Source organism: Pseudoliparis swirei, chromosome 24 (assembly GCF_029220125.1).
Source record: "Pseudoliparis swirei isolate HS2019 ecotype Mariana Trench chromosome 24, NWPU_hadal_v1, whole genome shotgun sequence".
NCBI lineage: Eukaryota > Metazoa > Chordata > Actinopteri > Perciformes > Liparidae > Pseudoliparis > Pseudoliparis swirei.
In genome coordinates this window covers 9,345,836-9,361,072 of record NC_079411.1, presented here as the reverse complement: position 1 = coordinate 9,361,072, position 15,237 = coordinate 9,345,836, and the positions used below count along the sequence as shown (strand labels likewise).

At 39.0% G+C, this 15,237-nt stretch overlaps 1 protein-coding gene across 1 annotated transcript in view; it reads right to left on the bottom strand.

Annotated features, from left to right (window-relative positions):
* coro2aa (coronin 2Aa) overlaps nucleotides 1-13,094 on the bottom strand; it is a 32,458-nt gene extending 19,364 nt beyond the window's left edge. Inside the window, exon 1 of the mRNA XM_056410369.1 lies at nucleotides 12,783-13,094. Coding sequence (XP_056266344.1) covers nucleotides 12,783-12,797 — 15 coding nt within the window. The 5' untranslated portion in view covers nucleotides 12,798-13,094. The remainder of the gene's footprint in view (nucleotides 1-12,782) is intronic.
* Nucleotides 13,095-15,237: the final 2,143 nt, after the last annotated feature.

The following is a 15,237-nucleotide window of genomic DNA, read 5'->3' as shown; positions in this document are numbered from 1 at the left end:
TTTGATCGCAATTTAAAATGGGTTTAGACTTTTTTTTATCAACATTTTATTCTGAATTCTCTTGTATTTTAGAAATAAATGTTAAATTAATTTAATTATCTGGACTGTAAAATACTCCATTAAAATTAAGAAATCCCGCATTTCAAATTGTACTTGAAGGCTGTAGCCTTTTGAAATAAAATAAGTGACAGAAATGTCCTCATTAAAAGTAAAAACAACATATTTCTAGTAAAAATCAGGATTTTGATGGTGTGATTTGATAAGAATTATTAGAAAAAGGGGTATTAAAGTACAGAAATATAATCAGTGAGATCATCATAATTACACAGCATTACCTTCTTTTACAGTGTTGTATATATATTGTTGAATTATAACTACATGTGCAAGCAACATTAGCTAATTTTAACTACTGTTGAGACAGATCTATGGCATTGCACTATATTTTGTAAAATGATGTTTAATATGTTAAATCTACAATCAACACATGCATATTGTAGCTTAAACTTGTACTCAGTGCTTGAAAAAAAGTACTTATCACACACAAGCATACACACACAAACACACAAACGCTACTAATAGAGCTGGCCACAAACGCATCACCCCCCAAATACACAAAGTCCAAAGGTCACAAAATGTCTCTGAGATAAGAAACAGGACACAACACAAACTGGGAAAGATCATTTGGGAGAGAACATGTAATACATCAAATAGGCATCAAGAGAAAATGTGGCCTTTCAGGTATATCTGAGATTAAACAGATACTGAATAACTACTAGAGATAATCTGACCATGCGCACACGCACACACACCTACACACACACACTCACACACACAGACGCAATGTAACTACTAAAAACAAGCAAAGATGCTTATGCAATATTCTGATATAGAAAATGGTACATTGTTGTGTCCCACGACCTCGCAATACACGATTTTATCCCAAAACATTAAAAGAAGACACGTCCCCGTATTGAATGATCGCCCAGTGTGTCTTGTGGTCATTATTAATAACAACAGGACACAAGTCCTAAAAGCTTGAAACTCTTCCCAAAGAGCTCTAACCACAAAGGCTCGCTCGCTAATGACAGATCACACTGTGACAAACTAATAGCCGGCTGCTGTGAGAAAAGAGGCCGGAGCCTTTGACACTGCAGGGACACAATGACCTTCGCCTCCGTGTCGTTCCCGATTAGCTGTCTGACTCTGTTGTGACTGTAAAACACCTGGTTCCAGTGCCAAGTGCAATCCCACGTCCCCGTTTGGGGCCGCAGCTACCGCAGTGAGGTTTAGGCTTTCTGCACTTGAGCTAAACGCTTTTCACTGTGGACTTTAATAGCTTGAGTGTTTGCACCAACTGAGCAAATAGTCCCATTCAAGCATCTACTTAACTGAGCAGGTGCAGTCAATAGTTGAATCTAGTGTACACAGAAACCTCCGTTAAAGACAGATTAATTTACGCGAGTCACTCAGCAAGCAAAACAATGTCTAAATGACGGGTTGGGGCAACACCTTCCTCGAAATAAAACCCTTTCGCATCTCTTTATATGCCACTAATGCAGTATGTGGGTACCGAGCACATGAGAAGGCTTTTTCAATTCATCTTTCATTTGCATGTTGTTTATGCTCTGGTTTTGTTGCTTTGCTGTGCAAATGAGGAGTCACACCTTCCCGAAAAGATACTGAACGTGTTATTTAAATCAAATTCAACATAGCTTGATCTGTTCAAAGGACCTGATCTGTTCAAAGGGAAGGAGATGATAAAGGACCTTGAGATTTTTCCATAAACAGAATCAAATATACATTTTTAGGTATTCAATTTAGCGGATTTGTCAAAAACTAGACATTTTTATGCATCATTCGATTTTCAAACTCATGATTCACCAAAACTGATATCGGGCCATATATGTATATATATATATATATACACGATATAGTTGAGTAGTAAGTACAATTTGCAGCTGAATTAATACGGTTTGTACTTGAATGGTAAACCCTGGTAATTTTGAATGATTTATTTTGACAATTATTATTTTAATTTTAAATAACAATTCAATAGATGTCTATGTATGCATTTGTCGTATTTAGAAGACAAAGTTATGAAAGCAATGTTTAAGTCAAGCCTGATGTTGCCTTACACATAAAAGAATGATCCAAAGATACAGCGTATTAATTAAACTCTGGTATGTGAATAATACTCTCTATCGGCCAACACACAAAGCCCAGTTATCGCCATCAGGACTGAAAAAGTCAGATTGGTCCATTTCTACTACAAATGCTTTCTAAATCAATATTATAAAAAATCTACTAATCACAATGAAATATTGTTACATACATTTACAGTCCCAATGCACTGACTACACAAATTCAACAAGACTGATATCTGTATGAAGTGTAAAAAGAAACGACCAACTGTAAGAACAAAGAAGTAATAAAATAAAGTATTATATCATAATCTACTCATCTGTCCCAACAGGTAAAGAATGTGAGGTCACTGATACGATCACAGAGTTATATCCAGGTAGTGTAACAAAAAGATGAGCTCTGTTGAGGAAAAGGTGACGGCAATCAGCAATGATGTGGCCAACAAAGTATTTGATAAGATGATCCATAATCATTTACAAAGAATGTGTTGTTCATTTCTGTGGTTTTCAAAATAAAAGGCACATTTCATCACTTGGACCATTAAAGTACATTGTGTAATAGTGAGCTCACCTCAGGAAAGCTTGACAAACATGAGTCATATGTTAGCATGCCCATGCAGCGCACCTCATTATTTCAGATCTGATTCACTCCAAATATCTGCAATAACGCAGCTGTTTCCATTCAGTCATCTCACAGCCTCGCTCACCTGCTTGCATCAAGTGTTGGCAGTGGAAGACAATGTGTACAGCCAATAATCCCATCAAAAGAAACGTTCAGTCAAACTGCATTGTACTGGCTTTTAAAGATCAACACTCACGTGTACGTTTATATTGGTTATATATTGAATCATTTGGGTGTACTTTGATAATTGTAGAGACATATAGGCTGTAATCTCGCAGATAAACACGCAGACGTCTGGCCTCCAGGACAACAACCACAGCAAACATTGGCTGGGTTTGACGAGGTGGAAACCAAATTAATTCCTTTATTGGCTCACGGTATGAGGGTCCAAGAGGGTTGTATTGCAAAGAACACATAAATGATCAAATCCCAGATGAGGAGCGCACCAAATACAGTTAAACCCTGGGCATTATATCAAGTACTTCACTCCTGTTGAATTGTTTGCGGAATTAAACTAGAACTAAAATTTCACTTTGTTTGACAATAAGTTTCGTGATCATTTCATTGATAGGTAACTGTAAGTTACTGCAATTGGAGTAAAGAAATGTTTCCATGTCTGTTCATTCGACAGAACAGAAACAAACTAACATAAGCCTGAATTGAATGTGGGGCGGTTGTATTAAGAAACTGCAGGCTACTAAAAATTTAAAAGGAAATCCCCCCCCCACACACACACACATCATATGAGGTAATTATAATCATGGGTCACGTCACATCGTAGCATCGAGGCGAGAGTGTGTCTCAGGTCGGAGCCTCCAGAGGGTTTCTGTTATCTAGTATTAATTACAACGAACCCAAGCTGCTCTGCAGACAGCCAGTGGCCTCTGCAGCCAAAGCTCCTGACAATTACAAATATCCAACATCAAAGAGAAGAAGGAAGAAGGGGAACACGTGCAACAGCACAAAATTAGCTTTGATGATCTAAAATTAGCTCAAGACGCACTGCTCCAAAATTTGATATGTTCATTTTATTGCAGAATGTACTATTTCTAATAAATATTAAATGACAAACAGGCTGAGGGATGATTAATTATTCAACAAAGGTGATGAGTTTGTTCCTCAGAGCGGACAGAAGAAGACCCAGGGATCCCGATAACTTCCATTAATTCACTGTCAAGAGCGTCCCCAGCCAAGGTCATCCATCATAACCATAGTAACTGTAGTCAAGGTGAGTTTCACTTTCTGCGACTCAAGGGGATTAGCTGGCCTATATATAGGCACAATACACAGACGGCGTACTGCAGCAGTGCACGCCGCGCTATCCAGGCTGAGGGAGGCCACCGCTAATGAGATCACCGTCATGAGCTAACGGCATTAACGTGTTGTGATACTCGACACACAGGAGGAGCGGCTCGCTGACGTGCTCATGCCAAAGTCTAATACCAAGTAGTACAACACGTCAAAATGAGAATACTTGGAAGATTGTACAAACCACAAACACACAAAACTTGGATAAACACTTGAATTTGCACTTGTTAGCAGCTCGGTCGGGCTGGAGCTAAATGCTAACATCAGCATGCTAACACGCTCACGATGACAGTGCTAACATGCTGCTGTTGAGCGGGTGCAGTGTTTACTGTCCATCTATTTACTATGGATTAGCGTGGTAGCATGCATACATTAGCACTAAATAAATTAGCACTAAACACAGTAAGGTTGATTAGAACGTTATCAGTTGCAGAGTTAGTCAATAATCCAAAAATAATTTAAATACATTATTTTGCCCTAGGTATTTGAAATCATCCTACGGGAAAAAAAATGTCTGAACCAAATTTCATGGAAACATATTTAACAGCATTAGAGACATTTCACTAAAAACTGGTAGGCCTACCGATTTTGAATAGTTGGATCAGGACCGTTGTTGAACTGAGCATCTAAAATGAAGTAATACATACCTCAATAAATACATTTGGATCATTTGAAGTTGTCAGGTCACCAGACACATAAGGGTTCACCCTCTGGGGATCACGAATGTAACATTTCTTCTCAATCTGCACCAGTGGTGGATTAAAAATTCCTATTATACAATTCCTATTATACTACATTATAAGCTGCTTTAACTTCCACATAATATTAGGAATCTTATACATTTGCTTCAGGTTGAGGTTTTCATGCAGCTGCTCCTGCCGAGTCTAATAAACTAATGTACACAGTACATGTCAGGGAGCAAACACACATTTGCGCCGACAGCATTTCTCATGAGGTACAACCATTAGGGCTACTTTAGGGCTGTGGAATCAATATGGTGTCTCACACACACACACAAACACACGCACGCACACACACACACACACACACACACACACACACACACACACACACGTGTAAGAGGCCATCTACTTCTCTTAATGAATAATGAATCAGACTCCGCTGACCCATCTGCTTCACGATGAAGACCCTCTGACTCTAGAAAACAACAACGGGAGCACACACACTGAAACAGCTTAAATAAATACGTCCGGTAGCTGCTGATGTACGTCATCACTGGAAGAGCAAAGAAGCAGTTTCATCAGGAGAAGGTAACACACAGAGCTCAACAGAGGTTTTCTTCTCATGTATTAAAATTCAAAAACAAATAGCTAGAGATTTTTTGAAAAACCCAGAAGATCTTTAATGAACACTTACTGCTGTTAGGAATGTATGAAATTGTTGAAGATCATTCCAGAATCGCTGAAATATTTTATACCCATCCTAATGCAATGTAAGACGGTTGCCGGAAATGACATAACTGTTCTTCCTCCATCCATCCAAAACAAAATTATTATATTAAATGACATAACTGTTCTTCCTCCATCCATCCAAAACAAAATTATAGGTTTTATCCGTAATATTTCTCCGTATGGACATAACCTGGTAATATTTTCATATGTATTTCTATTTTTTTTCTTGGTTCTAAAACAAGCAAATACCATTTACAGCCATAGTAATATGTGAAACAGTCCCGACTTGATTATTGGGTTAAATGTCAGGTATTTATGTTTTTAGAAAATGGACGCTCAGTTAGGACACAAGAGGCTTCAGAACATTTTCTAACCAGCAGCGTCAGATTATTGACAGTTTAATTAACTCTGTCTCTTAATGGAGCGGTGACTTTTCCTCTTTCCTTTGGCCTTCCCAGAGTCACCTCCCTGCAGCCCTAAACTTGTACAAGAGCACGGTGAGCTCGACAACTCCACAGACTCTCACCCTCTCAGTTTTTTTAAGTAATCCCCTCCATGTTTGCCCCACGTGGGAACAGATAATCCTCAAACAGTCGGACAGCTGTCATGTCAGAAACGTGCAGGACAACCTGCCTCCGCTGATCGGAGTACCAGTGATGTGAAGAGAAGACTGCAAATACAAAACTCGTCTGTTGACAAACCGTTTAGTGATTTAACTGTGCTGTGTAAATGACTCGGCCCATTAGAGATGAAAAACAGCAGGAGCTGGTTTGGTCCGGGGTCGGCTGGTGGTCTTTCCAAGCACTAAGAGGGTCTGTGGTCAGACTATGTGGTTACATAAGAGCATTTTAGGACTTCCAAATCCATTGTCAGGACGAGTACAGTACTCATCCTCAACAACCACCAGCAGATTGTTTCCTAAAGCCTGAGAACTCAAATATGGCAATTTAGCTTGAATCTGTTTGATTGCTGCCTTGAGTGCATCAAGTGAATATGAAAATGTATCATCAAAAATCATCACCGCAATTGCAAAGATAACAACAAAGGTGATGAATCAGCCTCGTTTGACTGATGATACAGATCAGACGTGTAAAGGTTAAAGACATGAATCAGACAAAAAGGGATTTCTTACTGTTGTTGTTCTTTATAAATGAATAATCACGACAATACTTGGCAGAATAAACGGTTAAGGAAATAATCTGTATTTTCAGCCATAAAGAATATTTCAATTGCCCCTAGTAGTATGACCACTAGCTCATGGTGGTGTCGTAAGCTTATGTCAGAATAGACAAGGCATAATTGATTGATTGATTTTGTGTCCCTCTTCTAACGTTACACTACATTACGAGTGTTTACCATCATCCCGGAATTTTGCTAGAGCGCTCACTGAGCGCCACATATTCCACATATTCCGAGATAAAAACATTTGTTTTCAGAATCATGACATGAGGCAGAATGAAATCGGTTTTTAACAGGTTCCCTGACGGTTTGAGAACAGCGGGCAGAACCAACATGAAGTCACCTCGGCCTGCTGGGCAGAGAGGCAGGCCTTCACTTGGGTCAGAGTGGAGATAACCACATGGGGAGTGGTGTTGATGGTGGTGGAGGAGTCAGAGACAGGAGGCTCCAGGGGGCTTTGTTCTGGAGGTATAGTCATGCATGAGGCATTAGGGCAACCTTCTCCACCACCTCGAGGCACAACGTGTGGTTTGACTCTTGATAGTGAAGGAACAGAGGACAAGTGAGGTGATCTCATTCACCTTCAGGCTGCTTATAACTAGTTACTAAAGCAGTGATATAATCCAGTGTGAAGGCAAATGGGAACACATTGCAGAAGACACAAGTCCACACTTTTATTTTGCTGATACAATTAGATAATCAATTAGTTGGTTTCAGCTGCTCAAATCTTCTTCTTTTTTATATTGTTGTCATTTAATATGGCTTAGATGGACAAAACAAGTCATATGAATATATTATATAGATAGTCATGTTCCGTGAGGCTGCGCTTATAAACACAGTGGTGCTTTGAGCTAAATGCTAATGTCAGCATGCTAACACACTCACAACTACAATGCTATCTGGCTGATTGATTTACAATGGTTAGCATCTTAGCTCAGCATGCTAACATATGCTAATTAGCACTAAACCCAAAAGTACAGCCGAGGAGATCACCTGATTCAGTAGACTTCATCCTCCCGGGATGTTTGTAAAAAATATCACAATACGGTAGTTCTTGAGCTATTTCACACAAACGCACACACACACACACACACACACACACACACACAGGTTACATCGTGACTTTAACTACCACCCTTTTATTGGTTTCTTCACCTCAGTGTGGAGGAACACCATCAAATGCCACAAACTCAACACATTCTGCAGCCCGAACACTGCTGAGCTCAGTTGGTCTTCCTCTCTTCAGCCAATTGACTTTGACTTATTTTATTTTAATATATTAATCGTTTGTTTATAAAAAATGTCCAATGTCCAAGGCTATGCCTTTAAATGTTGTGTTTTGTCCGACCAACATTTTTAAAGTGATTTCTTGGACCTTGACAAAACAATCTCACCTCAAATTGAGTAGCGGTTCCAAAGCTTTGATCATTTCAGAATCAGAATCAGAATCAGAATCAGAAACAGTTTTATTGCCAGGAATGTTTACACAAACGAGGAATTTTTTTTGGCGGTAGGTGCAACATTTGGACATGACAAACAACAATCATCACGACAGAAAGACAACAAATAATGTGAAAGTGTTTGGGTGTGTGCTTCAAGTGATGTGTGTTTTAGTTAAAAGTGTATGTTACACGTGGCGTGTGTTTAAGTGTTTAAGTTAAAGTGCATGTACATTTCACATGATGATCCTCATCAGCAGGCAGTCTGTGCCCAGAAGTCAAGGAAATATTGATTTTCAAATTTACATTTCAGTTGAGCACTTAAAGTCTGTCTCATCCATGTTGGATTAACAGTCCCTAATCCCCCAAATCCCATCCTTCAATAAATAGAAAAAATGATGTAACAGAAAGTCCCAGATCAGCTGTTTAATGGACCCAACAAGATTACGGTACATGTGCTATCAAAAGGTGACGGCAAAATATTTCCATTTGAGAACCTGGAACCAATAAATGGATGCTATTTCTTTATTATAAAATGTCAAACAATTTATCGATGCATTTCTGTCCATCAACTAATCTGCCATCTGTTTCAGCTCTATACCTAGCGACAACACGTCCAGCTCATTTGGTCTCATTTTCCTATTTGATGAAAAACTCTACACTTCCATGCAATCTTCAGAGTAGATATCAGGCGTCTGAGGTAATAAAGACACGCCTTTAGGGTATACCTTCTGTTATTTTGCGATCACTTTATTGCACAACAGCCAACGAGGCCAATAAGGCCCTCAGGCCCAAGGGCATATTTGTTTAAAAACACACCTTCAATTCACAGTAGTAATTACAGCAGGTAGGACTTTAACACCAGTAACCGTTTGTGTACCTGAACTCAACTCTGGTTGGCGCCTTTGACGTGGCTGAGATAAAGTACACGATGATCAGTAAACAACTCAATGGCGCCTCTGCTTCTGAGCTCCTGAAGAAGAGCATATAGCAAACAGCACAAGTCACATGCTGGGCTGAAGCAGGAGAATCTCAGGTGTGTGTTCACAGTCTGTGTGATAAAACGCCAGAGATAAAAAGGCGTTTTATGGCACAAAATGCCATAATGGCTCCACAGATTTCCAGAGAGACGAAGGAGAATATAATAGAAAGGAGTACAGTGTCTTCAAAGACCACAAACTCCTCGTTAAATATCTGTACGAGGGCGTGATGGTGTGTTGTTCTGCTCGTGAGGATTATTTCGGGCTGCGGGAGTTTCCTGTATTTAACTCATTAGTCTAATGCTCATTTTGGCAGCAGTTTTCCATTGGATAGATGACAGACCTACTTAGACAGATCTCGAGCTGGCATGACACCTCTTTACTCCACAAGTTATGACTCAGAGTGTCACACTTAAACTCAGCATATTTCTGCCTGAAAATGCCACTCGGGTTTGGAGAATAAAGAGCTGGTGATCCCACATCACCACACGCAGGGTGCGTTGTGGAGAGCCGACATAGTTGCATCACATCACAGGAAAGCACCTCATACATCACACATTTTTAGACAAGAAATCTTCCCAAACATGTCCGCACAAGCCAACGTGTAACTGACCTAACGGTTAACGAGTGGGGGCAGAGAAGGGGGCCGCGTATTATTAAAGTGAGTAAAATGCTAAAAATATGGCTTAGAAATGGCCACTGATCTTTAAGGAATAGTGATCAGGAGATGGATGCTATTGTATTTTTTGCACATGAACTTTACATGTGGATGTCTTGTCACTCAAATAACAGTCGATTTATAGTATTCCTTATTCGTGTGTGTCTGGAGCCTGCTGGGCCTCAGCTTGTTGATGAAAACATAAATATCACACAAATTATATGTTCAATTATTAACATATACCTTGATATGGAAATACCATTCATGTTTAATTATGTTAAAACTACCCGAGTCCAAACCAGCGGCACGTCCTGGAGTTGCCCCTGTGGGAAGTGGTGCCACCCTGGCAATAAATGCTAAATGTCTCCCACTGTTTCCACATGTGGTGACCAGTAAACTCAGAGCTCTCAAACTAGTTTTTCCTTTAACTCAAGTTTGTTTACGTCTGTCCAGACAAAAATGAGCAAAAACAATGGATCCAAACCATTTGTTTGGACTGGTGGCCGGACCGAGTACAACCACCCCAAGAGCCGGAATAATAGATTTCACTTATACTGATGATGGGTCACAGAAATGTATATGACCTTCACTGAATGTGTACAAAACAGTGTTATCTAGATATATTTGAAGATGTTGATGATGGGAGATATGAATCAGGGGGCTGCAATCAACAACTTTACCTTTTTGAGGTAATTCAGATCTTTTGTTTTGTCAAACACTCAAATGTGGAATAAAGCATTGATCAACTATTGAGTATTCTTTAAGATAACTTTGCTTTCTGTCGAATAATCAAAAATGATAAATGACAGAAATTTCATGATCTACCCCTGAAAACAAATACAATCTTCTGGTGTCTGAATTTGAGAAGTGGAAAAATACTGTGCATACTAGTTACATTTATATTTATTGTCTGTATATATAATATTCATTCAGTTACTGGAGACTCTGCACATTTTTTATTACTGTTTTGTTACTGTTTTTTATCTATATTACTTGTTTTTTATTTTACTATGTCTCGTGTGGACTTTACCCTTTGCTGCTGTATAATAAGATCTCTTATCTTATCTTAACTTCAAGGACCCTTGAGATTTAAAAAATTAGGAATTGTTTAATTTTGAGCTGAAATGATGATCAATTAATCTGTCAATCAATCAACAACATAATTTCAAACTAATCAACATTTGCTGATTAAGCTTCTAAAACATGAGGATTTCATGCTTTTCCTCCAAATTGATTTTGTTTTAGATTTTTGGACTGTTGGGGGGGATAAAAAAAGAACATTGAAGATTTCTCCTTGGAAATTATAGTGGTCATTTGTTATAATATTGGTAAAATCGTCATCGATAAATCATTAAATAAAAACATATTAGATTACATCCCCTGTTGTTTTTTCCAACCAATAGTCAAACACCCAATATATAGAAAATCCTCACATTTGAATAGCTGACCAGCATTTATTTGTAATAAGAAATTAATTAATAAAATTATCGGTATTGCTTGGGATTCATTTTCCTTTCAAGTTGACTCTTCTTTACAGCACATGACTTAGTTTGTACATTCAGCAGTTTCTAGTAAAAGGCTGTACATATTTACATATTTATGTGAACTGTCGAAATATAATCATACTTCTTCCAAGCAAAACAAAAATTAATTGATAATTTGTAACATATGAACAAAATAAACATGAAAATAAACAATATACAAAGTTAATTCCAACAGTGTTTAAAATTCACTGTCAACGTATATCGACTCTTTATTACAACACGAGCAAGAGTAAATCGCCCACAGTGTTGGTGTAATTATTCAGAGTTAATTCCCCAGTGATAAAATGTCATTGTTAAAGTGAATTGACTGTCAGAGTCATTACAACTAGAGCCAGAGTAAAAACCCCAGTGATGACAACGTTCACTCTTACTCTGGAAAGCTCCGCCCGCTCCTTCTCCTTTCAAATTGAGTTTCATCACGGGCGTTTTAATTATGGAAAGACTGCAGTAAGTTTATCTAAATCACTTTTTTATATCAAATGTTGATATTTCAGCAGAAGCAACATTTTAGAATAACTCTATACTGAGTTCAACTTACACTCAAGACTTTTTTTGTCTTATATTACTAAATACTAAATAATACTAAATTGCAGACAGCTAACGTAACCGAGTGCAAAGCTACAGTAAAATGAAAGAGTACATTCGCACTAAGCCAGTAAACATATGTCTCTATCTAGAGTGTTAAAGAGCCCTGGCGTGCTCCCTGTAGCTGTGTCCATGGTGTATGGATGTAACGTGATTGTAAATCGCTTTAGATAAAAGCGTCAGCTCAATGACATGTAATGTAAAACAACACTGAACATAGTGATAACATTACACTGAGAAGTGTTCATTTTGATTAACACTAGTCCGAGTGTCAAATGTAAATAACACTCGGACTAGTGTTAATCCAAATTAACACTTTTCAGTGTAGAATAATAACTCTTACCAGAGTCGCGATAACTCTGAAATGTTAACACTATATGTTCAGTGTTACTTTAACACTAAAGATAAGGGACCATATGTGTTAACATGTACTCTTTAAGTGTTCAATTGACACTGCCAATTTTACTGTGTATATATGTGCAGAATACACTCTGAGGCTATGAGCATTTGTTTCCAGTTTTCTGGCGTTTTATTGGCACAACAACTAATACAATAAACTTTAGTTTCATTCAACATTTACCATATACATGAAGATCATCTGGAAATGTGATTCAGTGAGAATTACTTCTCTGTCAGATCAGAAAACAACAACACTGAATGCTGCTTTGTATTTTAGAGTCTGAAAACAGCATTAATGAAAGACACAGCACCATCAGCTCCACTGCAGCCCTATGGGTTGTGTGTTGTGTCCCGGTCCCTCCCTCGGAGTGGAGCCGCATGGCAGAGCGGCACGCTGCAAGTGGGAAGCCCGGACTGAGTGTCCGGTTCCCGGCGCGGCGCATCCTGCGCGCTGAGCAGCGCTGCAGCAACTAAACGGCTGCAACATGACAAGCGACCCGCAGAAGTCAACTCACCTTCGAGACGGTCATAGGGTGAGAGGCGTCGGCAGGTGGTGGTAGTTTCCCCCCTGGAGAGGACTGGGACCAGTGGTGGTGTTGATGGAGGTGGAACAGCCGGGCGGAGACGAGTCGGGTTAAAACACCGGTGGTTGTTGCATGGTGGTCAGTGAAAAGTCATCATGTCCGGCTCGACCTTGAGAGTCTCAACCCCTCCAACCTCACCCACAAAATAAAAGACAACAGAGAAATAGCTGACTAAATTGGCTCAAAGCCAGAGCATGCGCCTCCAGTCACCCTGAGGAGAGGGGAAAAAAGAAAACAAGAGCCGGAGGAGGAGGAGGAGGAGGAGGAGGAGGAGGAGGAGGAGAGATGAGAGCACAGGATGCGAAGAAGAGGGAGGAGGCAGGGGCGAGGCAAGTTGATTACAACATATATTGTCTCTTTATTATATTTCGGGCATACATATTTCGCGCATGTGTTCACATATTGAGCATCTTGAGCAATTTGTGTATGTATTTTTTTTTTTAAACAACTAATAATCCAATTTAGGATTTCTACAATTCGACTCACAAGAGTTTAAACCTGTTGTGACTTCATCTGGGTTCATCCGTCATGGTGTGTCATATTTGGTGGCAGGTGTAATGGCGAGGGCCTTTTAACTGAAGGTGGAAACCTAATGGAAGAAATACACAATATTTAATCTGAGCGTAATGGCTAGAGATATTTATGTGATCATTAAATGTGGATTTTCAGTCTTCTGGTGAGAAAAAGTAGACGTTGAGCATCTTGTCTTTCACTTAAATACTCACTATTGGAGCCCTAGTTATAACAACACATTTAAAAACAACTATATCCAATTTGTATGTCTTACATTTATTTTTAATAATCGTCCTCTTGCATCACTTGTATACTATTTGAAAGAACACAGTGTTTCCTTTAGTAGTGAGAGCTGTTGGGTGCACATCTGTATTGGAGGGTGTGTCGCCCCCCAGTGGTGAAACCCCGCCACGTCAAGAGGATTCACGACAGCAGGAAGAAGATTTACCAATCATTTGATTTACGATATCACAAAGAAAATATGGCAATCTATCAATATTGATCCAGTTGGTATGTGGCGTACAAGAGTGTTTTACATTTTAGTACATTTAATGATCCTTTTTTGGTGGATTTTAGTTACAACTAAATGGCTAACAACAATAAATATAATCAAGTATACATAAATGATTGATACTACATGCGGACTTGTCATGTTCACATTAACACTAATACACAATGAGAATGTGCATTTAGCAGGTCAAACTTGTTAATACTCTTTAGAATGTGTTTGAGTCATTCACGAGATTCATATGAATATTACTTACATTGAAACTTTTCACTGCAGATACATGAATTGAGAATGCATTATTCACTCGGTAATATCTGTCCAAATCTAACGACGAATTTGACAAGCAAATAACTGTATGTGTTCACAAACATGACGTGGAGGTTGACTTAATGGAGACCTGTGTGGAAACACGGCGGAAAAGATGTTGTTGTTGTTGTTTTTCCTCCATGAGTCTTCAGACTGCTTCCTCCGCTTGTGGGCGTGGTTTAGCCAGAACAAGTGTGACGTACGCAGCCAGCGTCCTCGGCCCCCAGCTGAACCGCTCAGAGACAAATGTCTTCATAAAGTTGAGCTTTTTATGACAAATGGAGGCAGAAACTTATATTATTACAAACTCATATTTGTAGATTTGGGCTCTATTTATGTTCAATTGACTTGGTTTGAAAGAGCCTATGGCCTCCTGGGAATTATCCAACAATGCGTCTTGAAGATTTACTGTTTAGTTTGTCAATTAATATTCTAAGAGGTGTTATCTGTTTTACAACAATTAAAGAACAACTGGACTGGAGGATGCCTAGAAAACCTCTGTCATTATGTAACTAAACATGCACGTTTATTCCTTGTATTCTTTTTATCAGAACTATCTTTTGATATTAATGTTCAAGAGGCTTGGGAAATAAAAAATTGTGAGAATTTCTTCTGGTTTAGTGTTGATGTTGTCCAGTGAAGCAGGGTTATGTCTTTTTGTCAACCTATAATTATTACATATATAATCTGCTCATTGGTCACAATAGGGCTGCGTATTAAATCACAGATCCTTTTCAGAACCAAGCTAAATGTGGCTGAAGCAGCGAGCATCTGAAGCCACCGGCGGCTCAGAGTGAAGACGACCACGTCTCCGGTTCAGATACGAGATATATAGATCATATATAGTTGCATCGCTCTCTTCTCGTCGTCTCTTGTTTATCGCCGTCTAATAAAAGCAAAACAAACATGCGCCAAGGTTTCGCTGAACGCTTTTTGCTTTACTTATACTCGGGTCAGATATTTACCGTTTCCTGAAACAATCACGGACGCATTTGAAAATCTGAATGTGTTTTTTTTCCTGGCGTGGTCACATCCCAGAAATTGTCCGAGGTCTTTATC